Source organism: Prionailurus viverrinus, chromosome X (genome assembly GCF_022837055.1).
Source record: "Prionailurus viverrinus isolate Anna chromosome X, UM_Priviv_1.0, whole genome shotgun sequence".
NCBI lineage: Eukaryota > Metazoa > Chordata > Mammalia > Carnivora > Felidae > Prionailurus > Prionailurus viverrinus.
The window spans coordinates 8,154,782-8,180,913 of NC_062579.1; the positions used below are offsets into that span (position 1 = coordinate 8,154,782).

The 26,132-nt window shown below is 37.0% G+C and overlaps 1 protein-coding gene across 2 annotated transcripts; it reads right to left on the reverse strand.

Annotated features, from left to right (window-relative positions):
- Window positions 1-151: 151 nt before the first annotated feature.
- On the reverse strand, window positions 152-25,968 carry FANCB (FA complementation group B). Of its 2 annotated transcripts, none has more exons than XM_047844629.1 (9): window positions 25,850-25,968; window positions 17,226-18,236; window positions 15,108-15,260; window positions 13,783-13,875; window positions 8,270-8,398; window positions 4,307-4,473; window positions 3,277-3,743; window positions 2,921-3,158; window positions 152-2,158 (listed from the first exon to the last, which is right to left on the reverse strand). In XM_047844629.1, exons 2-9 carry the CDS (start codon window positions 18,150-18,152, stop codon window positions 1,744-1,746), a joined length of 2,589 nt encoding a protein of 862 aa, XP_047700585.1. In that variant the 5' UTR covers window positions 18,153-18,236; window positions 25,850-25,968; the 3' UTR covers window positions 152-1,743. The 2 variants fall into 2 exon arrangements, with proteins under 2 accessions (XP_047700585.1, XP_047700583.1); XM_047844627.1 differs by having other exon boundaries at window positions 17,226-18,257; window positions 25,850-25,922.
- Window positions 25,969-26,132: the final 164 nt, after the last annotated feature.

Here is a 26,132-nt window from a genome sequence, read left to right on the forward strand (position 1 = left end):
ACACTAGTGACTCATAAGAGAGTGGCAAGGGCATCATTTGCTGCAACTTTGCCTTTTCTTGTATGTAGTGAGTAGAAAAAACATACTGGAGTACAAAACTCACTTGCAAAGAGGTTTTTTGGTGTATATAGAGTAATGCTTTTTGGTTCCTTTTATAGATAAAAAAAAAAATAAGCAACATGCTTTTCTTCAATTATCCTAACTTTCCTAGCAATAAACTATTATAATTAAATTGTTTACTTTCTGACAGCCTCCATTTTACAATTTAGTTCCTATATTTTATACATGGCTGTTCTTTCAGAACATGTCACAGGCAGTTTGAATGTATCTTCTGACACATAATGCTTCCAGACTTCCATAATTAATCCTGAAAGAGAGCTGAAGAGTTCTATCTCCACTCGTAATGGATTACTAAAACGAGAGGTAGCATGTTATATGGACAATCATAAAAACCAAGACAAGAAAGTTATAACCTATATTTTCTAAACCCATCTGCATCACCAGATCATGAGGCACAAGCATTTTGAAGGTATGGTGGAAATTAGCACTTCAGAGCTGCAAGCATGAAATGCCACTTTCTATCATCATCTGTTTTCTTTCAACTGAGATCAAAACTTCCATCTCACTTAACATTTTAGAGAGAAAAGAATCCAAAACACTCTTTTTGGCCCATGCCCTTTTGTGTCTTCCCCTCTCCTGACATTCTCTCATTACTCCAGAATTCTTATTTTTCCCAAAAAAGAATAGGCTGAATCTTTACCCCTTTGAAATGTCTCACTGGACCTCTTAAAAATCACTTTTTAACTGTTCAGTGAATTTTCACTTATTTTGAAATTTCTCAGTCCCTAAGGGAGCATCATATTCTTTAAGTTACTTTAGTTACAATTCTGTATCTTACCTTGGCCTGGAGTTGGAATTACAAACAGCTTAAAGCCATTTTCAGTTTTTTTAAAGAGTGGTGTATGAAGTATGTTTAGCCTTTTGAAAGAAATATGCTTTTCAGAAAAATGCCCTAAAACTTTCATATTTCTATAGACTTACACAATTTCCAAGGAGCTTTCTAATAAAATTTAAATTAACAAGGGGTTCAAAGATTTTCATTTTAATGGTCTCACCTAGACACTGCCATTTCAGTTTCCACAGAAACTTGTGAATCCTAACAACCTTGTTTATCTGTTTGAAGCGGATTTTTATACGCTAGGTTCTACTAAACAGGATACAATAAAAGGAACATTTACTTTTTTAAAGGTTTGGACCAAAATACTGTTAGATCACTTCAGTCTTCACTTAAGTGGTAACTTTAAGTAGGATTTCTCATCCTTGGCATTACTGACATTTGGGGCAGCGTCACTGTTTGTCGTGGGAGCTATCCTGTGCAGAGTAAGGTGTTTAGCAGCACCCCTGGTCTCCACCCACGAGATGCGAATAGCAGCCCTGCCACACCCTCCCCACCCCCAATTACTTCTCACAGCCAAAAAAAACAAAAACAAAAAAAAACAAAAAAAAAAACACCACGTCTCCAGACACAGCCAAATCCCTAGGTGGGGGATGTGGGTGGAGAGAAGCAAAATGACCCCAGCTGACAATTGCTGTTCTAAGGCGTGCTGTTCTGTGCACCGCCGGTAAAGCCTCGATCTTTATTTTTGCAAAGGAGGCACAGAATGTAAAATTAAAACAAATGTGGAACCAAAACGTCCTGGCAGAGAAACTATATTTCGAAATATAATCAAATTGAGATGGTAATTATAAACCAGCCAGTTTCTGTGCAGCAAGGTCTGATCTCAGCTGAACCTCAGCTAATTTCAAAGTCATTTCTCTATAAAGAGCACCACTCACTTTTAGGTTCGTCCCCAACGTTTGCGTCTTTTCTCTCTGAAATTCTTTTCTGTAGGGATGGATGTTTTCCTTTCTGTCTGATAAAGCAGCCACAACACCACTACTCTTTTCTTTGCTTGCTTCACAACTCTGCACCAAGTTGTTTTCAACCTCAACTAAGGCAGAAGAAAGAGAACCAAGGATAACCAATTCCTTCTCCAAAGATGATGCCAAATGATCAATTAGGAAATCCTCACTTCCTGATTTTAGTTTTTTCAAGAAACAATTTATAGGGAGAGCTCCGATGAGATTATGAAGGCACTGGAACAAAACTGTTTGATTCCTGAAATAAAAAAAACAAACACAATATTACAAAACTCGGGACAGCACAAAGCAGTCGTGTACAACTTACTGTAGTAATCACTTAATATTCATCTACTGATGAATAGAACCAATACTGCCTGCATGTGATCTTTTGATATAATTCAGATTGTAGCAATCAAATATACATATCCTATACCAATCCATTAATGTTAATCAGTTGCTTCCTGATGACATTTTTTTCTCTGAGTAATAACATCAGTATTCTATTTTTAAAATTTCATTGTCGGGGAAAGATAAGTAGAAATCTTAAAATAACTATTAGGTCCTAACCGACTAAAAAAAAAAAAAGCCAAAAACAAACATGAAGTTAAAAGCTTCAGTTTCTGGGGCGCCTGGGTGGCGCAGTCGGTTAAGCGTCCGACTTCAGCCAGGTCACGATCTCGCGGTCCGTGAGTTCGAGCCCCGCGTCAGGCTCTGGGCTGATGGCTCAGAGCCTGGAGCCTGTTTCCGATTCTGTGTCTCCCTCTCTCTCTGCCCCTCACCCGTTCATGCTCTGTCTCTCTCTGTCCCAAAAATAAATAAACGTTGAAAAAAAAAATTTTTTTAAATAAAAAAAAAAGCTTCAGTTTCTAAATGAGGCCACCTGTGTCCATTCATGCTATCCCAGGCAATGACCTGAACGTGTCCCACAGTGACACAGATATCTACTCTGGAGATGACTCTTGGACCACACACATATGCACTAACTTCTCTGGACATATTCCAACTTGATGGGCATTACCTGGAATAGACTATCAAAATCCCTTCAAATGGTGTTCTTTGTTTCCAGTTAAAGAGTGTGCCATAGAAACTTCCTGGCCTTTTGCAAAAGCAAATTTCTGGAAATTCTTGGATTACTTCACATTTCATGTGTTCTAGTAGCCACGTCTTCATTGAAGTCAGAGAATAGGTGGGCGATGTGATTTGAAAACAAGCTCTGTTAAATGCTGTGAGAAGTGCAAAGAGATCTTCCACGTGTTCTATGAGAAAAACATGTCACAAGCTCTGTCATTAAACTGTCCATTATCAAATCGAAAGAGTTCTTAAAATTTTCTAATTCAATTAGATATATGATTAAAAAGTACCAACAAAAATTACCTATAGGTTTCTTCTTTGGAAATATCAGCAGGTATTTCCTACTTGAAAGATCTTCTGGACTTATGAAAAGTCTGCCACACCAAACATAATGATCTTCAGAAGAGTTACCATTTTCCCTCTCCCTAATTTGTAGCAGCACAATGCAACAGAAATCAATGAATGCTAAAAGTGGTGAAAAAGGTGTTACAGCAGTAATGACTTGCACACACTCTTTCTCAGATGCTTGTTCTCCAGCAGAGCTTTCCTCATCCTTCTCCTCCTCTTCTTCTTCTTCCTCTCCCTCTTCCTCACTATCAATAGTCAACTTGATCCTTTTTGCCTCTGATCCTATTTCACATGGCACTGAGTGTGATGCTGGGGGAAAATCCCTACTCAACTTGATCACCCTATTGTGACACTTAATAAGCCGACAGCTGGAGCTATGAGCTTGATCCATTACCAGTGATAAAGTCACATGATTCAGGGACCTGTAAAAAATCCAGAGTTGAGTCCAAAAGCTCATTCTTTAGAATCAAAGAGATGATTAAATGCTACACAAACAATAACAAAACTATATCCTCTCTTTTCCTAGAAAGTATCATTTCAAATGATCAAAAAATTAAGTGCAAAAACCAAACATATTTTTAAAGATCCTGTAATAGCACATTTCTTGAAATAGGAAAGCCAACAACACTGTAAATACGTTGAACTTTAGGAAAATAATTTCCTTAGGAGAAAGGAACAGTAAAATAATGCTGGATTTTATTTTTGAGGTAGCTTTCTCCCCCCACCCCCGGTTTAGAGTAAAAATTGTATTCTATACTCCCCTAAATAACCTGAATAAACTCTACTTTTTAATATAGAACATTGTTTACCCCTCAGCAATGATAATGTTTTGGATACAATATTGTGAAAATTAATTTCACCTGTTTCCATTTACATTTTTAACATGGCTGATTAGAACATTTAAAATTCCTTATGTGGCTAACATTATATTTCTGTTGGACACTGCTATTCTAGACCATCAAGATAATGTTATCATGATACTTACAGCTTCAAAGAAGATGTCGTTTTCACTCCAACAACCAAGCTATCATCTATTACACGGTACCATATCTTCTCTATTAGCCGTTCTGAATCTTGAAAATCATCTGGTATCTTTTCCTCAAAGGTGCAGACAGGGCTTTCTTCTTTACCACAAAGAGTAACAAGATGTGCCTTAAAGAAAAACATGTTTAATAACTTACTACCAAAAAAACTACCAATGTGGCAAAACTAAAAAAATAATGTAAATCAGCTTTCAGTCGGGCCTTAAAGCTTACATATTTTAAAATACACTGTCATCTGCACCATACCATTTTATACTATAGGCTATATATAAATCACTAAAACAAAATTTATAGAACCTATATATAATAAACTATCTACTGAGACCAAGAAGCATGGCCTGACTGGAAACAAGATGGGGTATCCAACACAGAGCCAGCAAAGATATAAACTTGGAGTCCAAAATAACCTGATAATATATGTCCTGGGTGGGCTGAGAACAATCCAAAGATTATTAAAGTGACTTAGACTAAAATGATAACTGTAGGGGCGCCTGGGTGGCGCAGTCGGTTAAGCGCCCGACTTCAGCCAGGTCACGATCTCGAGGTGCGTGAGTTCGAGCCCCGCGTCAGGCTCTGGGCTGATGGCTCAGAGCCTGGAGCCTGTTTCCGATTCTGTGTCTCCCTCTCTCTCTGCCCCTCCCCCGTTCATGCTCTGCCTCTCTCTGTCCCAAAAATAAATAAACGTTGAAAAAAAAAAATAAAAAGAGTGATCTTTCTCGGCTAAAAAAAAAAAAAATTTTTTTTAAATAAAATGATAACTGTAAAATTTCGTACAAATAAAACTGATTAAAAATCTTTAGACTGGTGATCAATCATGGCTAAAATTGTACTCTTAAAGTCCAGGCCATATTCACTCACTTCCACACATATATCGATTTATAACAACAATAGAAATGGTGGGAGGAGGAGAAATAATAATCATAATGATTCAGAACACTTACTGAATGCTTACTACGTGTCCAGCACTGTTCTCAGTGTTACTCAGGATTCAATCTGCTTAACCTTCACAAAACCCCCAGTACCTTAGTTAGGTAGTATTATTATGTACGTTCTCCAGGTAAGGAAGATAGGAGGCTAAGGTCACACAGCTAGCAAGTGGCAGAGCTGGGATTTGAACCAAAGTAGACTGGTTCCAGAGCCCATGTCCTATTTTAACCATTACTCTATACTGCTCCTCTATGTGGTAATTACTGAAAAAACGTATGTGATATGTAATAAGATACACTTACATTATAGTAGGCTGAGCAAGTTTCTAGGAATCTGATACCTTTGCCAGGAGCTGTGAGATTTGAGACAGGCCATTCATCTGAAACCTGGGGTAATTTTTACTGCCTGCCAGAATTGCTTTTAAAATTAATCATGTAAACAGCCCAAAATGGTGCCTTGCACATAATTACTTCAGTGCATTAATTTCGAAACATTTCTTCCCCTTTTCTAATACTAGCAAAATCACTGGTATGAGGTGGGAAAGGGACATGGGGGAGACTTTTAACAATGACTTTCATGAGCTTTCCCAAGAGATTAGAACAGTAATACAGAAAAGCAACATGCTGTGCTTTTGTTATGATTCTTACATTAATGGAATCATATTTTGGACCCAAGTCCTCATGTTGCTAAGACTGAAATACAGACACAAGGCATAGACTGCTGCAAGACTGGTCAATCTAGAAGGAATTCCGAGCTAGGCACTAAGGTGACTTGAGGGAGTAAAATGTAGTATCAAGTTTCTCCATGTCCAGCTTTTCTTAATTTATTTGTAATTTTACTACACTGTCTTTCTCTGTATGGAACTAATGTTCATAAATACTATTTTTTATGAAGTTGAAGGAGTTTTTGGTAACCTTCTACACTACTGTACTGACATAAGTAATTACACGAACCTAAAGAGGTTCTTATGCTGGTCAACCATAAAGAAAATGAGAGTAAAATTATAAAAAGGAGATATAAACACTAAAAAAGCACAGCAATTTGGGGGCATTAACTACAAGAATAAATAGCCTTAGAAATGAACACTGCAATAGATGAAAAGAACAATTATTATAATAATGATGAAATTATGTATTCATTAATAAAAGGTTACATAATGCTCAGTATATTCTGTTTAAGAAGTCAGAAAATATATAATTCACTTAGGGGTGTTTTCTATTGAAACTACACAAATAAAAATGTTTAATAGTTAAATCTTTTAAACAAAAGGACTTGTTCCCCAAGGCTCCTGACAACTGGGATTTTAGTATCCTATAGATTAAGAATAATTTGCAAATTGGTAAAATACTGACTCCTTAATCAAATATTTTTAAGTCACAAAAGTCCAGCATTATAATCCCTGCCACTTTGCTTCTTGCCTCCATTGAGTGGAATTTTCCAATATATCCAAATATTCCAATGTAAATAACTCTTCAAGACCCACAACTATATGATCAACTCATCTTTGACAAAGCAGGAAAGAATATCTAATGGAAAAAAGACAGTCTCTCCAACAAATGGTGCTAGGAAAACTGGATGGCAATATGCAGAAGAATGGAACTGCACCACTGTCTTACGCCATACACAAAAATGAATTCAAAATGGATGAAAAACCTAAATGTGAGACAGGAAACCATCAAAATCCCAGAGGATAACACAAAGAGGATAAACAAACCTCTTTGACCTCGGCCAGAACAACTTACTAGACATGGTGCCAGAGACAAGGGAAACAAAAGCAAACATTAACTATTGGGACCTCATCAAGATAAAAAGCTTCTGCACAGAAAAGGAAACAATCAACAAATATAAAAGGCAGCCTACAGAATGGGAGAAGATATTTGCAAACAACATATCTGATAAAGTGTTAGTATCCAAAATCCATAAAGAACTTATCAAACTCAACACCCAAAAAACAAATAATCCAGTGAAGAAACGGGCAGAAGACATGAATAAACACTTTTCCAAAGAAGACATCCAGATGGCTAACAGACACATGAAAAGATGCCCCACATCACTCATCATAAGGAAAATACAAATCAAAACCATGGTGAGATACCACCTCACATCTGTCAGAATAGCTAACATGAACAACACAAGAAACAACAGGTGTGGGCAAGGATTCAGAGAAAGGGGAACCCTCCTACACTGTTGGTAGTGCAAATGGTGCAAACTGGTGCAGCTACTCTGGAGAAGAGCATGGAGGTTTGTCTCAAGAAACTAAAAACAGCACTACCCAACACCCCAGCAATTGCACTATTATTTACCCAAAGGATACAAAAGTACAGATTCAAAAGGGGTACACGCACCCCAATGTTTATACAAGCATTAGCAACAATAGCCAAACTATGGAAAGAGCCCAAATGTCCATCGACTGATGAATAAAGATGTGGTATGTACGTATGTACGTATATACATACACACATGTACATACATATACATACAATGGAATATTACTCAGCCATCAAAAAGAATGAAATCTTGCCATTTACAATGAAGTAGGTGGAACTAGAATGTATTATGCTAAGTGAAATACATCAATCAGAGAAAGACAAATACCATATGATTTCACTCCTATGTGGAATTTAAGAACCAAAACAGATAAACATAGGTGAAGCAGGGGAATGAAAGAGAAGAGACTAAAATAAACCACAGGAGACTCTTAATGACAGAGGACAAACTATGGGTTGACAGAGGAAGGTAGGTGGCAGATGGGCTAGATGGGTGATGGGTACTAAGGAGGGCACTTGTAACACTTGGGTGTCATATGTAAGTGATGAATCACCAAATTCCACTACTGAAACTAATATTACATTTTATGTTAACTAAAATTTAAATTTTTTAAAAAAGGAAAAAATTAAAAAGTAAAAAAAAAATGACTTCCAATAGCTTGTAGATTTTCAATTCATAAAATGATACAATGGTCACATGATGAATTTTACCTTCTCTGCAGCTGATGTACTTTCATCTTTCCCTTGAATCAGGTTTATTAAAATTTTCCAATATTTTGAAATAATTTTTTCCTTAAGCAAGAGATGCTGCTTTAATTCCTGAATAGAAGCCAATCCAACCTGTTGAGTAGCAAAAAAAAAAAAAATCATTGCCAGAGACATCATTTCAAATGAAGTCTGACAATACCATTAATTCAGAAAGTACTTTCTCCAAATTCATTTATTAATTCATTTTTCCATCGAAAAGCAGAGAATACTTCTCAGAGCAAAACTATTTTCTTTGTAAATGTTAAGTAATTATAAAGGAAAAAACAGAGCAAGTAACTGCAACAGAGTTTAGATATCAAACTGAGAGAATGCCAATGTATTAGCATGCATTTCACCACTGAATTAAGTAATCAATCAATACGAACATGAATGTGTAATCCATATGAATAAAAATTCAGGCCTACCAACACTCCTATCCCCCACAAGAAAACTATTTTTCTCGTTGCTGAAATAATTTCAGCTTCAAAAAGCAAAGACATCATTATGAGTAGAAATGGTCACTTTTAATTTGATACTATTTGAAATCCTGTTTAATATAACATCTATAGCAAATTTATTTATTTATTATTTGAGAGAGAGAGAGAGAGAGAGAGAGAGAGAGAGACAGCCAGCACAGGCATACAAGCTGGGAAGAGGGGCAGATGGAGAGAGAACCCTAAGCAGGCTCCACACTCAGCACAGAGCCCAATGCAGGGCTTGATCCCATGACGCTGGGATCATGAACTGAGCCAAAATCAAGAATCAGACGCTCAACTGACTGAGCCACCCAGGTGCCCCTATAGCAAATTTTAAAGATAACACATAGCCCCCAAACTGTTACAAGTTTAATTTTGTGCTAATAAACTCAGTGCTGGGGTCAACTCTTAACTACAGAAAACAAAGACTGGGCAAAGAGCAATCCATTCCTTTTTTTATATCAGATAAATAGATTTCACTACCAAAGATGGAACATTCATGAAATATATTTTGCTACTGAAAATTTAAAGTCATGTCTTTGAACTTACAGAAGCTATTTCATTTCAGATGGATACCTGAGACTATTGAAGTATTAATCCAGCTTTTAATGTAACATGTTTTTCTATACTGGAAAACAAAACGCATCCTGTTTTTAAATTCCTTTCTTTCAAATTACAGTTAAAGTCAGGTAAATTCCCTAACTTTTTATTGGTGAACAGAAGTTAGAAAGTAAAGACTGAATTATATCTTACCTCACTGCACAAAGTAGGTAAAGTGTCTAGCTATTATTTAAAAACCATCTGTTGACCTATTTCTGTGGGCTCCACATTATTCACACTGTATCACTCACTCCCTGAGTAATTTGTGACTTACGGAGAGGGAGCTAGACACGGAGAGGGAGCTGGACACGTCAGAGGGGGAGAGTCTAACTGGAGAATACTGGAGGGGTAGGGAGTAGAAGAGAGGAATATGTAGGCAGACTGACAATGAAGGTACCCTCAAAAGTTACCTGTGTTCTCTCTTCCCTACTTTCAATATGCACCGCCCCCAACTCCAGGACTAAATAGTGAATCATTAGATTATTCAAATATTCTATGTTGTAAAGTACTATTATAAAACTATAAAAATAACCACATGGTAGCACATTTAAACAGCATAAAAATACATTTCAACTTTCTTTTCTAGACCTTCAATCCCATTTGTACAGCCAACATATTGTTTATCTTTCTAGAACCTTTCCATGCTTATGTTAAGGAATGCTGTCTTTCTCCTCACTCTAAGGAAGTAAAATCCACCCCAAACCAAATACAGGCGCATAGGGCGCTACAAGACACCAGACCTTGCTTTTTTGTTTTTATTGTGATTTCTCTTACACATGGAGAAGAGTGAATACAGAAAACACTTTACAAACTAATCATGAAGTCAACACCCAAATAACCATACACAGTTGGCTGCCCGTGGACCCTCCCTAGTCACCAACTCCTCTTTTTCCAACGGAGGCAACACTACCCTGGCCTCTTAAGGTAACTTCCTTGTCTACATAATTTTACCATCACCGTAACTCCTAAAGAGTATTTTTAGCTTTTTGTGTGTTTTGCTTTGACACCTTTTATGAATGGAATCATTCTGTATGTACCAGGTTTTAGAGTCATCCCATTTGTCACTAGTAGTTGTAGACTTTCATTGCTCTGTAGTATTCCATCATGTGACCATACCAGCTCACTTCTCCATCCTTCTGTTGATGGACACCTGGATAATATCCAGGCATAGGCTATTACAAACAGTGATGCTGTGAACATTCCTGTACACATGCACAAGTTTCTCCAAGGTCCTGGTCTCCCTGTTTCCCCTCCAACTTGTTTCCTTCCAACCGTTCAGTTGGAAAACAAATTTTATAAGGGAAAGAACGGTGAAACGGACACTGGTTCAAGTTCTGCCTGTCACTTAACCTTTCTGGCTATTTGCTTCCTCATACATAAAATGGGGGAGGGGGAAGGAAGACTTGTTAATCTCTAAAAGGCCTTCCAACACTTGGAAATGTTTTTATCCAAATTGAGAGCTAGTAATAACGTGTGGATACTTGAAATAAAATGGACATGCAACTATGTCTTATTCACTTTCATATGTTCCTGCCTCCCCTGTGTGTTTTTTTTTAATATTTTCCTCCAACGACTCTGTGCTACCTTCTGAATAATTTTTGTAACATAGTTTGGTTTGCTTCTTTGCTCTGTATCTCTTTGAGTCAGCTGTTAAACTCATCTGATGAGACATTTTTATTTCAATGTATTTTTTAGTTCATAGAAATGCTATTTGGTCATTTTCAGTGAACAGTTGCTCATGATGCCTTGTTTATGTGCTTAGTTATTCTGTGGGTGGCTCATTTTCTTTGAAAAATTACTTGTGAGACTTATAAGAGGCCGTGGATAAATGTGTGTTTTGAGAGAGGACTTTGTGTTTGTTTCTGCCAGTTGCCTAGGGTACTACTGCTTTAGGTTAAACACAAATGCTCCCAGGGCAAAAGCAGTATCAGTGTTCTCTGGGTTCTCTCTGGGTTCCAGCCTTTAGAGCTTGGCCTGATAATTTATATTTTCACCTCTCTGAAGCTTTTAGGGAGATCTTAAAGACATATTTCAACTATGATTTTAACTTGGTTTTATCAGAAGAGTTGGTCCAAATAAAGTAGGTGACACATTACCAGAGGTGGAATTTCTACAAGTCATGCTTTCATAAATTAAATTATTTTGGCATCATTTCTAACTCAGTATAAAGATCTACCTTATTCTTCTTGATAGCTTCATGGTATTCCATAGTTCAGGTATATGATAACTGATTTGCCAAACTCCTAATGATGGATATTTAGACTGAATTTTGTTGTCTATAAATACTATATAAACATTCCTATAAAATCATCTTTGTTTACTGTACAAGTATATCCTTAGGACAGATTTCTAGAAGTAAAATGGCGAGAGTAAGAAGAAAAGTCCTGTCCACATTTTAATAGCTGTAACAACTTTCCTTCTGAGGAGGTTGAGCCACTTTACATTCTCAGCAATACTGTTTCTGAATGCATATTCATATTAAGGAAATTAATCATTTTTTTAAGAGAGAGAGAGAGAGGGAGGGGGAGGGAGCAGAAGGAGAGAGAGAATCTTAAGCAGTCTCCACATTAGTGCAGAGCCAGACACAGGGCTCGAGCCCATGACCCTAGGATCATGACCTGAGCCAAAATCAAGAGTCAGATGCTCAAGTGACTGAGCCACCCAAACGTCCCAAGGAAATTAATCCTTCATCGCTTGTTACAATAACTATTTACATAATTTGTCTTTTTATATATTTTATTTTGTTCAGAGCACAAAAGGTTTTTTTTTAACTTTTTAAATGTTTATTTTTTTGAGAGAAAGAGAAAGACAGACACAGAGCATGAGTGGGGGAGGGGCAGAGAGAGGGGGAGACAGAATCTGAAGTAGGCTCCAGGCTCTGAACTGTCAGCACAGAGCCGGATGTGGGGCCTGAACTCATGAACTGCGAGATTATGACCTGAGAAGTCAGCTGCTTAACCTACTGAGCGACCCAGGCGCCCCCAGGGCACAAAAGGCTTAATGTAATCAATCTTTTCCTTTTTGGTTCCATGTCCACTATGATATTTTATTGTCTATTGCCAACATGCATATCTAATATGTGTTCAATAAGCATTTAGTAAATTCACATTAATAATTAAAATAGTTACAAAAATGTTTTGAAGAGCCTGCAAAGTACAAATATTTACTATATGGCCCTTTACGAAAGAAGTTTGCCAGGGACAGAGAAAAAAGTAAAATGACAACACAAGGAAACAGATAAATCCAAAAAGACGGACAACTGGCCTCGCCTCCTCATTAGTCTCATTGTAAAAAAGCGGGGAGGGGCATTATTCTAGATAAAAAGACAAAGACATATAAGAATCAACTGCAAGTGTAAACTTTGACCAGACCCTGAGATAAGCATATATAAAAAACATTTTTGAGGCACTTAGAGACATCTGAATACAGAGAGAATAGTAAATAAGATTAAAAGATTATTACTAATTTTCTAACTGTAACAATAGTATGGTATGGCTACATACAAGTATGTCCTTATTTTTTAGGCAATTTCTGCTAAAATACATAAGAGTGAAGTATTACAGTATTTGCAAGCTTTAAATGGTTATGCAAAACTGTAGATACATATGTGCATATGTACACAAAAGCATAGATGAGGCAAACAATTGTTTTTAAAGTACCAATAGTTAACATCCACGTGAGGACTAGAGATAACTACAGTACTATTCTTTGAACTTTTCTGAGTATTTAAAAATTTTTATGAATGAAAAAAGGCAGGTTACAAAAGAACATGCATCATATCAAATTTCTATTTAAATTTACAAATATTCACTTAAAAAATCTACAAGACTATACATGGCAAAGTGCAGAGCCAGACACAGGGTTATATCTCAGTAAATTGGTTATATCTCAGTAGCCGAATCATAGGTGATTATTAGTTTCTTTTTAATATTTCTTTGAACGGTTTGAGTATTTTATAAGGAATACGCATTACCTTCATATATTTGGAAAAAAACAAAAACTCCCTTAGAGAGCTTTGTAGGGAAAATTTGAGGGTAAACTGTTCATGTTTGGTACATGTTATGATTCATCATATTTGCTTCTCTTTTAAAAGAGATACTATGGCATGCTGATCCTTAAGACCAGAAAGAATGTGTTTTCAAAAGTGAGCTTCGTATGTTTTATAAGTCTTATTAAATTTAGTCTTACTACAAAAAGGTATCATTTTTAGATAATACATTTATAAGTAATGCCATAATAGTTTTTACACAGGTACTAAAAAGGTAAAGATCCTTTGAAATACCATTTTTTCCCAATCACTGAGTTGCTTATACATTGAGATCCTTTCTCTCAATGTTCTTTCCTTCATTTAGAATATCACTAACCCAAAAAAGTAAAAACAAAAAGCAAACAGACACCAACTTTCAATCTTCTTTCCAGAGGTGGAACCATCAAATAATGATTCCCTTCTTTGTCTTCAAATAAGTCATCTTCATTGCAATCCAATGTTTCACTCTAAGAAACAAAAAAAAATACACTAAAACTGAAATTTTGAAATAAATTGAAAATTCATAGGATTAACAGAACACAAAGTTTATCCAAAGGGCAGTTTTCCATGTTACACACTCTTACATGAGACAAAAAAAATATGTATTTCCCCATCATTTCTTGTAACTAGAAAAAAATGACTGTTATTACTACCACCACTGACCTAACACTTGTATACTGCTTCAAAAAGTATCAGCTTACTAGATTTTTTATAAAATCCCACAACTAGAGAAAATAGGAATTGTCCTCATTTTATTAAGAAAAAAAAACAAGACTCATTTTTCCAGATATTTCATATAGGTCTGAAACTTCAGGGGTATTATTTCCCTTTTGCCCAAGATCTTAAGATATTATGAAGTGTTACTTCTTTTAATAGAGCAGTTTCATTTTTATTCCTTAATTAATCCAATGTTATCATGTTTATCGGTATAAAATGTGAATTTTCAGAAGCAACAATAAAGGCAACTTACAGTATTACTATCACGTGAGTGAACACCAGATATACTATATTTCAAATTTATATCCAAAGTATAGTCAATTTGGGGGCACCTGAGTGGCTTAGTCGGTTAAGGGTTCAACTGCTCTTTTTTTTAATGTTTGTTTATTTTTGAGAGAGAGAGAGAGAGAGAGAGAGAGAGAGAGAGCGAGTGAGCAAGAGAGCAAGTGCAGGAGGGGCAGAGAGAGAGGGAGACAGAATCCTAAGCAGGTTCCAGACTCCAAGCTGTCAGCACAGAGCCTGATGTGGGGCTTGAACCCACAAACTGCAAGATCATGACCTGACAGACACTCAACCAACTGAGCCACCCAGGTGACCCAAGGGTCTGACTCTTGATTTTGGCTCAGGTCATGATCTCATGGTTGTGGCATCGAGCCCTGCATCTGGTGCTACCCTGACAGTGTGGAGCCTGCTTGGGATTCTTTCTCTCCCTCTCTCTGCCCCTTCCCCACTTGCTCATGTGCATGCACGCTCTCTCTCACTCTCAAAATAAATAAATATTTTTAAAAAGTATAGTCAATTTGTGTAACATTTATTGAAAGGAGATTCAATGTATAATTTTAAAAAGTCAATGTATTTTTAAAGTTCAAAGAGTTTACTGTATGAGATTACAAATATTTAAATGCTAGGTCAAAAGCTTTCAAGTGCTCCAATGTTCAAAAATGGTTCTTAAAGTAATATATAAAAAGTACACATAACTTACTGAATAGTTTATGTTGCCAAGATCTGTTACTGTAAATGAACTCAGGCAATCTGAATTCAAGGAGTCCTGAAAAAGTAACAGTACTTGTTCAGTTCCAGCTCCTATGAAGTCATCTATCAGTACTGAGCTAATTTTTTCCCACTTAGCAGCAACCTGAAAGAGAGTGGAAAAGAAGGAATAGAGAAAGAAAAAAAATCAGATGTGAAATAAACTAAATCCTTTTGTTGCATGTAGGTGTAATGTGTCGTCTTCAATCTTATAAACAAGTAATGAAAATGGTAGTGTCAACACTAAAAACTAAAGATATTGGGGGATCAGAAAACATAGGAAGTTAAACAACAATTTTATAAATACCAAGGTACTTAAATTTAATATTTTATCAATGTTTGTCCAGGGTCTGTCATGTTCCTGATTTCTACATTAAAATTTTATTATAATTTATAAATTTGAACACTTCTCATGACAATTTTGGAAATTGTAACATTTCTCATGAATAACTCTAGTGAAGATTCTTTCTCCAACATGTTCAACGATGACCCACCCTCATTCTCATAAGCCTTAGCAGGTATGTATTTGTGATCTGACCAATTACACAAGGAATTCAATTGCATTAGGTAACTAGAAGGTAGTGGTAAACACTCAAAAGCTCTCAAAGCAGACTAACTTTTAAGAGTCAAGATGAACGTGGGGCGCCTGGGTGGCGCAGTCGGTTAAGCGTCCGACTTCAGCCAGGTCATGATCTCGCGGTCCGTGAGTTCGAGCCCCGTGTCAGGCTCTGGGCTGATGGCTCAGAGCCTGGAGCCTGTTTCCGATTCTGTGTCTCCCTCTCTCTCTGCCCCTCCCCCATTCATGCTCTGTCTCTCTCTGTCCCAAAAATAAATAAACGTTGAAAAAAAAAATTAAAAAAAAAAAAAAAAAGAGTCAAGATGAACTTAATACCCTAAACCTTGGTGGAGAACACAGCCGCTATTAGGGACACAAAAGGGGATGGATCCTAATAGTGGGGCACCTAGAACCATCCCAGCCCACTGGAAAGTTGTGATCAGTTTATACCAAATCATGAGACCCAAAGTTTAAAACACAAGACAACTCCATAAAGGTCTCTAAAGCTTAAAGCTTCCAGAGCGGCCCCCCAGAAACCAATAGCATAGGGATCAGATACCCCTTATTCCTCAGGCAGAAAAGCTAAAACTCCCACTCAGAATCCTGGCATCAGTGCAGATACACCACCTAGATGACAGAGGGTGGCATGTATTAGAGTAAGACTATAAGACTTCAATCTATATAACCATGTATCAGTCTGCCCCACATAAGGCTAATTTCCAAAGCTGTGATTTTTCACTTATGTAGGGAGGAAGCTTATTTGTATACCCATATCCTCCCTTCCTCCCACCCTCACCATGAGTATCATGAAGTGCACTTAACTATATGAAGAGAGTAATAAGAATGTGCTCAACATGCAAATACCATAGAGCTATATACTCATGCTTGCACACACACATTTACAACCTACAGCTCTAGAATAGTGCTGCCAAAAGAAATATAGGAGTGGCAATGCAAGGCATATATACACTTTTAAGTTTTCCAGTAGCCGATAAAAGAAAATTCTCTCAGAGTGCCTTGGGTGGCTCAGTCGGTTAAGCATCTGACTCTTGATTTCTGCTCAGGTCATGATCTCATGGTCCATGAGCTTGAGCCCCACATCAGGCTCTGTGCTGAGAGCATGGGAGCCTGCTTGGGATTCTCTTTCTCTGCCCCTCCCCCACTCACTCTCTCAAATAACTAAACTTAGAAAAATGCCCATCTAATTGTCACATTAATAAAAACTAGAAATAGTTATATTAAAAGACAAATAAATATGCAATAATTGTAGCTATATATCTATATCCTTCCAAACAACTCAAAGGTTCTATGACTCAAAACAGCAAGGCAAAACCTTCATCAAGTAGCATTTGGAAAACTTTAAGAAATAAGAATGATGCACCATACATGATTTTAAGTGCAGTACTAATCATTGATTTGGATAATAAGATTTCAGGATAAGCTCTATGAAACATATAAATACTTAATAGATCCAAGACTACGCCAATTGAACGATTATGAAATTAAGTACTATACCTGAAAGTTCTTTTTCCAAACAGCACAAATGTCATTGGATTTAAAGGATACGATGAAAAGCTCTCCTCCACCTGAGTCCATAAGCTGAACTGCACAAGGATCTCCAAAGGGAAGCTGGCACACGCTTTTTGGCGTCCCATTTTGAAATGAAATCAGCTGATTCTTTCGAGTAAGGGCAATCAGAGACATTCTTAACTGGTTGTTGACATTCTCAGTTGCACAGACATGCACACAAGTTACCACACTGCTATAAGCAGGAGGGATAATGTATGCATCACTTATGACTTCTTCATTTTCAAGGGAGTATACACAAAATGTGGTCTTCCAAATTGTATAATCCGATTTTGAAAGCTTTTGGGTGCATCCTTCCTCAGATAAAAAACATGCCTTTGGTCCTAATAACACCATACCTAGATTTTCAATCTCCCCTGCCCACTGAACAGAGGAAAAATTAACAGACACAGTCATAACTTTGCCATTTAGAGAAGAGATAAGGTAGAATTTTTCTGCACGTTTCCATAAAACTAAAGGGCCATTAAGGACCGTTACACCATCCTTCAACTCATGGCTTAGTCTAAAACTCAAACGTTTTTCAAATTTATTGGTACTGTGAAGAAACAGAAGAACATATCTGAAAGTGTTCTTTTTATTGCACTGTATCATAACATAAGGAAGATTAATTCCAATTCTGAAATCTGACACACAGCTGCAACACACAATTTTTAAATGAGAGTTTTCTTCCTTTAGCATAAAGAATCCAGTGGACTTCTGAATAAAAGCTCTTGCTCCTCTGTCAAATACCATTCTCCTGACTTGTAATATGGGTATTTCTGCAGGCCCTTTACCTGCAACATCTCCTTTAGACAATCGAAAAATAAGGACTTCCCCATTATAACACAAGAGCCTTTCTTGTTCGTTAGATGACATTGTTTTCTAGTCATTCCACAATATCAAGTCTTCGTGTTGGTCCAATTTTCGAATGCAAATTGATTCCAGTTGATGCTTTTAAGCCTAAAAATGTAATGAGGAAAACTGCCATCAAGTAGACAGTCGAAAAGAAAACATGTTTGTTAGAGAAATATCACATAGATAACTACAAATTTTATGAATATTTTTAAGCTTTTTATGCTATCTTAACAACATTATGCTTATCAAAAAGCCCCATCCCAAATATTATCTCTGTACGTTAAAAAAAACACAGTTTGCAAACGATGCAAATAACCACATCACAAAAGATAACTGAATGTGTTAACAGCATCTATTAGAATCTGTAGGTGGTCTATTGAAAGTGCCTGAAGACATTCTTTCTGGCTCAGGGAATTTCTTAAGGGTTCCACTTTTGTCTCTCTTTCAAACTTACCAACCTAATCTGGTTTCCCCATTTTCTTTTTTCTCCCATTTTCTACCCTGTGGACTCAAACCTGGTTTTTTCCTCTCAGCCTTAGCCTCTCTACAATGACAATTCAATGAGTCAATGATTCAAATTAGACTGGTACCACAGCCCAGGCACTTGGGGTCCTGCTTCCCTGAAACAGGAGCTCATACAGACTCTATAGTAAAAATGAAAAGCCCAGAAAGAAAAAGAGGAGACACCATACCACGGTTTTAAAAAAATTCACCATAAGAGTAATAGAAATAAATTTTAAATCTTACTTTGCAAAAACAGTGCAGCTTTGACCTTAAGGAAGTCACTATTCCTATTCCAAGTAGAAAAAACTAGAGGATTAGTAACATTATAATAAACATAAGAATTAAATAATAGCTATCAGTTATTCAGGTTTATATGCCAGATACAAAACGTAACTTCATTTAATGCCTACAACTATTCTCTTAAAGTATTCTTACCATCACATCTTTCAACTGAGAAACAAAGGTCATAAAACTTTCCAAGGTTACAAAATTAATTGGCAATGACACTAGATTCAGAAGAGGGGCTTCTGACTGCTGAGCCTACACTTTTAACTACCACACTGTCCTGGCATGCATCCCCCGTACTCTGAACACTGGTTATAAGTAAGGCAACCTGAGATAATTAGCAAAGTAGATTAAGAACAAAGGAACACACATGGCGTCACAAATGGCAAGATCTCATTCTTTTTTTATGGCTGAGTAATATTCCATTTATAGGTATCTATCTATCTATCTATCTATATTTTATACACACACACACACATCCCATATCCTCTTTATGCATTCATTTATCGATGGATACCTGGGACCTAGAGGATATTATATGAAGTAGAATAAGTCAGACAGAGAAAGATAAATGTTATAGGATTCAACTTATACATGGAATCTAAAAAATAAAATGAACAAACAAAAACATGACTCTTTAAACACAGAGAACTGGTGGTTGCCAGAGGGGAGGTCATTGGGAAACGGGCAAAATAGAGGAAGGGGAATGAGAGGTACTAACTTATAAATAAGTCACGGAAATGAAAAGTACAGTCTAGGGAATATAGTCAATAATACTGAAATAACATTGTATGATGACTACACTTATAATGGTGAGCACTGAATAATGTATAGAATTGTTGAATCAATACTCTGTACACCTAAAACATATAACATGTCAATAATAATAAAATAATAAAAATAAAGTTAGAAAAAGAAAACATGCCAAATCTAACTGCAGAAAAAATTACAACAACAAAGAAACACCCCCTACACAGAACACAACATGTAAGAGAAAGATGTTGATCTTTACTCAGTGGCTATATATGCAGACTCACTTGTTTAACAGCTACCAAATGCTCAGCATATGCTATGAATTGTACATCGCTGCAGAGCCTAGACAACCATGTGAATGGTGGGCCTGGCCAGCCTTTTACTAGATGCATGACTTTGGGCAAGTTACTTAATCCCTTGTGCCCGGTATCCACATATGATAGATAGGGTGTAGTAACAGTACTACCTCACAAGGTATTAAATTAACTAATATAACCCACTTAAAATAGAGCCTGGCACATGGAAAGTGCTCAATAAAGGTTAGCTGCTACCATTATCATTATCATCACCATCATGGCCAGCTCTGGTTTCTATAGTACCTAACCTTGGAAACATCAGAACCGTCGCATACTAACAGTTTTGGAACGCTGAAAGGTCCCTCTCCACTATAAATAACTCTAACTCATACTCTTTCTTTTCTACTTGCAGATCATTTACACCAGGAAATCCAACCATTTCAGATATAAAACTAGGTCATATGCAATTAAGCAATAATGTTCTCCTCTGTTGAATGAGAAACTCCAAAGGCTCAGGTCTTGTTCTTTTATTATAAAAATCTACCAAGAGTTCAAATAGAAAAAAAAGTATCACTGAACCATCTAAAAATTTAACTTAAGGCAGCATTTTATAGAAATAACTTTAATTTAGAGGCAATTCTATTAAAACAGACTAAATTAATCAGCAACTACTTTCAAATTGGAGATGCCATAGCTTATTGTCGAATTTCCAAATACATCATTGGTTGTAGTTTTAAACAATGTTCATAAATTCTTTGAAATCCCTTCCATTAAGAAGTGGCACTTAATTCTCCTCTCCCTCAGTGAGGGCTGGTCATTATGACTCACTCTTAGCCACGAGAATATGGCAGAAGGGACAATTTGAGACTTCCAAGACTGGGTCAGAGAGCACTGTGGCTTCCTCGTTGACCTGCCCCTTGGATCACCTGCAATGAGGAAAGCCACCTGCCATATTATTAAGACACTCAGGCATCCTTGTGGAGAGGTGCATACAGCAAGGGACTATGCTTCCTGCCAACAGTTAGCAAGGCCTCAGCCTTTTGCCAATGGCCATGTGAGTGAGCCTTCTTGGGATCAGATCTTGCAGCTCCTTGAGATGATTCAGACCCTTGGAGAGATTCTGAGCCAGAAGGATCAACCAAGCTATGCTGCTCCAAAATTCTTGATCCTCAGGAACTTTGAGATAATGTTTGCTGTTTTAAGCTAAATTTGGGAATAATTTGTCATATAGTAACAGATAAATACATAGCTCCATGGTAATTGTTTAAGTTGATGATACTGTTTTTGAGAATTTCATGAAACCTATTACTTGAAGTAACTGGAGATACTGTATCATAATACAAACTAGCAGAAGTCACTGGCTTACTGGTTTGTTGTTAGGCAACTAATGCAAAGGTCTGGGACAGTAATATTACAAAGTAGTTTCAGCTGTCTCAGTAAAGAAGCTAAGTAGGTAAATCAAAGGTGTGGCTTTTACTTATGAAACTGTCTTTTAGTTTAAAGAAATAAACATTGTATTACAACAAAATATATGAGTAATAATTGATTTAAAATTTCCCACAGACATGTCAGGTCTCCTAGATTTCTAAAAAAGTTTCCTTTTTTCAAGCATTAAATGATATATATATATATATATATATATTAGCATTAATACAACATAATCTGAGATAAAGATCTAAGAACTTGTCTTTTACTACCTACTTACACGAAAGGTTTTTCACTTTTCTTAATCGTACTAAAAATAACCAAAAGTAACTTCTACACAGAAAAGGAATTTGGAAGATATGAGTGAGACCCTTAACACAGAGATAAGTAATAACATAACAGAGAAAAAGGGCTCAATAAAGGAAATTAGAAACATGCTTGATAGAATGAACAGTAGGCTGGAAGAAGCAGAGGAACGAATTAGTAATCTAGAAGAAAGTAATGGGAAGCAATCAAGCTGAACAAAAGAAAGAAAAAAGAATTATGCCAAATGAGAATAGAGACTTCAGGAACTCAGTGACTCCATCAAACGTACTACATTTGTTATTTTAGTATTAAGTATCACAACTAATGTTTAATCAACACAGTGCTCTGGTTCACCAATATCCAAGTGTGACAGAAGTAAGGAGAATCTGACTACTAAATGGTCAGCAGACTCTCCCCCTTTCCTAACTTTAGAGTATGTATTGTTGCACCTTAATAAAGTTATGACTTAAGAAAATCAGACCCCTTACATTCTGTTCTTTTAATGTTATCACCAAGTTCCTTAACCTAGAAACCACTATCTTCCAACTCTGTTCCAATTGCCACTATGGTAGTTCAGGCTTTCATCTCTCACTGAGGCTGAGGTAAAATCTTCTTAAATTGGTCTTCCTTACTCTAGTCTCTCTTCCCCTCCAATGTATTAATTTATTTATGCTACTTCAGTTATTGTCCAAAAACACAAACTTGATCTGGTAACTGTCCCCTAACTCAAAAACCTTGCATGTACCTTCTCCCCCTTTCTCAATAGATCTATGATCCTTAAGTTACTACCTGGAATGATAGAGGCTAAACATTGTGTATTGAACATATGAATGATGTTGAGATAAAGGTATAAACCATTGCTATAAAGTTTATTATGGCATTCAAAGCCCAGTTATAATCCTAATCCAACAGGCTTTTAGCATGAGCTCTTGGCAAAAAGAAAATTTATTCTCATGGATTCGGATTCAAATAGATTTAAGTGACTGTAACATGAAATGTCTCTATTTTTAAATACTACTGCAAAAGCACGCACACTTTAAATAAGTTATTTAAAATGGATCACCTTAAGAGTTAAAAATTAGAAGTTATTAATATATTTACTTATGAAGATAAATTTTTTTCTCAAACTTTCTATCATCTTCAAGACTTATTGAATTCACATACCTATGTACATCTATTTTAATTTATACCAATGCAACATCTGTTTAAAAGTTCTTAGCATATGTTCATAAAACAAACCTTTAAGTCTATGGAATAAATGGTAATTTTTTTTTTTTACAAAGAAATAATCTGGAACCAGGAGCGCCTGGGTGGCTCAGTCGGTTAAGTGTCCAACTTAATCTCGGCTCAGGTCATGATCTCAGTTTGTGAGTTTGAGCCCTGTATCAGGCTCTGTGCTGACAGTGTGGGTCCTGCCTGAGATTCTGTCTCTCCTTCTCTCTGCCCCTACCTGACTTATGTTCTCTCTCTCTCTCAAAATAAACTTTAAAAAAAAATTTTTAAAGAAATAATCTGGAAACAACTGAAAATAAGATTCAACTTAGAAGTTCTAAAACCAATATAAACAAGCTCTGATTAATCAAACCCTGATTATCAGGGCACCAGGCTTACTATTCCAGTCTCTAGGTCATCTGAATTTTTACTTACTTACCCTTACAATAATGGCTTACACTGTGGTGCCTTACACCCTTACAAGAGAAAAAAAAACAGGTTAAAACCAGTTAAGTTTTATCTCCCACTGTAGCTAATGGGAGCAGTGGGGGGGGGGGGGACAGATTATTTATAAAATACTACACAATTAATTTGAGCGTTTCCTGTTCTGTATTACCATATATCAAAGTTGACTATGTATATTTTTTACATAAAATGAAAACAGATGAGTATACTAGGGAAATAATACACACTAACAGAAATATAGTAGACTGGCAATAAATTATCGCCCTCATCCACTCTTTCCTCCCAGCCTCCTATCAAATAAACAATGTTATTTTTAAATGCTAATAAATTCTTCTGGGTGTCATAAATTTCAGAACTCTTTAAATAAACTACCTGTCTGGTTGAGGAAGATCCTAAAAGAGCATATTATCTGCAGATAAAATCTAAAAATGTCTGAGAAACTGTATCAAGTATGACCAACAGAAAGTATCTTTGAAAAAAAAAAGGTAGAATTAAGACACCCCACTAAAAATTTCACCTAATATTATACATAATTTTATAAGCATAATACCGATAGATGTACTTTTCCCAACGTATAGAACATTTACCCAAGTAAATCAACTTGGCTACAGAATAGGTCTGCTGTTAGTACGTTTTCCTACCTCTCTAACTAGAAATCATTTGTTGGAGCCTACCCAGAACCAAGCTCCATTTTCCCTTTTCCAAAACACGTTAGTGCATCTGAAATGTAGGTGAAAGTGGGGGAATGGTGATCCACTAAGAGGATTAGGAAAGACTAAGTTAAAGGTTTTCTGTCATTACTTCTAACTTTCTCTAAGCAATGATAATCCACTGAAAGGTTTCAAAAACAGAAATCATGGAACTACACTTCTGAATTATAAAGATCTTGGTGACAGTGCTGACGATGGTGGAAGGTAAGAATGGAGGCAAAGCCATCAGTTTAGTTAGGAGATAATTATGAGTTCTTAAAGGGAGAGATGACTTTGGAAGGCAATTTGTCAGTCACCTGAAATACATACATCCATCAATTTCATTTGTAGACATGAACCCAGAGAAATAATCCTACATAATAATGCACAAAGACATTGCTCTAGAATGTTCACTGTGCTGTTACTTGTATTTAAGAAAAAAAGTAAAAACTTCCATGACCATCAATAGGGTAATGAATACATACAGATGGAATATCATACTATAGTTAACAGGAATGAATCAGATCTACATATACCGCCCTGGCTAGATTTCAAAAACTAAATGAAAAAAATTAAGCTACAGAAAAATGTATATATACTTGAGTACATTATTTATCTAAATCAAAACACATAAAACATTATTGGGTTTTTTTTTGTTTGTTTACTTACAATTGCTACATTCCTGGAGTGCTTCTCTGTGCCAGGTGCTACTCTAAGCAGTTTGGACTTATTCCTCGCTACATCCTTATACTACAGGCAATATAATCCCCTTCTACAGACGGGGAAGTGGAGGCATGGAATTTAAGGACCTTCTCAAAGACCTCCAAATAGGAAGTAACAGAGCCAGGATTCAAACCCAGGCAGCCTGGTCCAAAATGTAAAAAGCAAAGATTCTGTAAAGATTCATGCCAAATTCCAACGACTGTTTATTTCTGGAGGAGATAGGTATCAGGGTAGGGGAGTGGAGCCAGAGGGGGGCTGTAGCTAGAGCTGAAATGTTATTTTTAAACAATGTATTCAACTATTTTTTAAACAAGGTGTCCATTTTTCCCCAAACACATTTTTAACACACTAAAAAAAAAAAAAAAAAAAGGCTGGATATCGTGGTTGACTATAGATGGTGGAAATATGGGGGCATTTCTTTCTAGTTTTCAGGATCTTTCAGTTTTTTAAAAAAGGCAGCGTTATCGAACACAAAACGATTTCTTTTCCATTTTTTTGGCCGACAGCCATAAAATTGTTCCAGGGCCCTATAAACCTAAATCTTTCTCAAGTTTGGCCCTTAAGGTCATTTTGCCCTGGGTAACTGTCGTAAGGGCTGCCCTATGCATTGCAGGCTATTTAGCAATACCCACTAGATGGCCAGTAGCTGGTCCCTGCCCCATTATGACAACCAAAACTGTCTCCAGACACTGCCAAATGTCTCCTAGGAGATAAAACTGCCCCCGGTTGAGAACTAGCTTAATAAACTGTAAGGTGCCTTACATCTTTTAACTTTCTATAACTGCTCTAGTTTAAAGGTTTCAAAAACATAATCCGTGATAAATTTCTCACACTCCAAGTGGGAAAGATGCGGCGGGGTGAAGAAAGTTTCAAGCGAAAAAATCCAATACGGCAAGCACTTAAAATCTAGTCATCATTCCACAGAATGACGGCCATAGGCCCCGGCAAGCTCGTTTCCATCCCCTTATTCCGCAAAGAGGGCACAAGGGGGGCCAACCCAGCTCTGCCGCCCGGCCCCGCGAAGGCCAGGGGAAGGTGTGGGACGACGCGCCTGCCATACCTGAGCCCGCGCGTCCTGAGTCCGACAGGCGCCACGTTCCCGACGCCCCAGGCGGGAGCAGCGTCCCTCAGCTCCAAACCTCCCGCCCGCGCGCTGCATCCTGGGAGGTCGGGGCCGGAGGCTGCGTCGAGAGCAGAGGAGGCGGGGCGCGCGGAGCCTGCGGAGCCTGCCCGGAGACGGTTGCCAAGGGAGGCTGAGGGGGCGGGGCCTCCAGGGAAGGTTGTGAAAGAGAGGGGCAGGCGGAGCTTGCTCGGGCGGAGCTCGGCGCTGTAAGCTCCCGTGA

Excerpts from the sequence above, each read along its gene's own strand:
- FANCB (XM_047844629.1), bottom strand. The coding sequence starts at position 18,152 with ATGTCATCTAACGAACAAGAAAGGCTCTTGTGTTATAATGGGGAAGTC. Across the intron at positions 4,474-8,269 it reads GTACATCAGCTGCAGAGAAG|GCACATCTTGTTACTCTTTG; the intron begins GTAAAATTCATC and ends TTTTTCTTTAAG. Across the intron at positions 2,159-2,920 it reads ATTTTGATAGTCTATTCCAG|GAATCAAACAGTTTTGTTCC; the intron begins GTAATGCCCATC and ends TTTTTATTTCAG.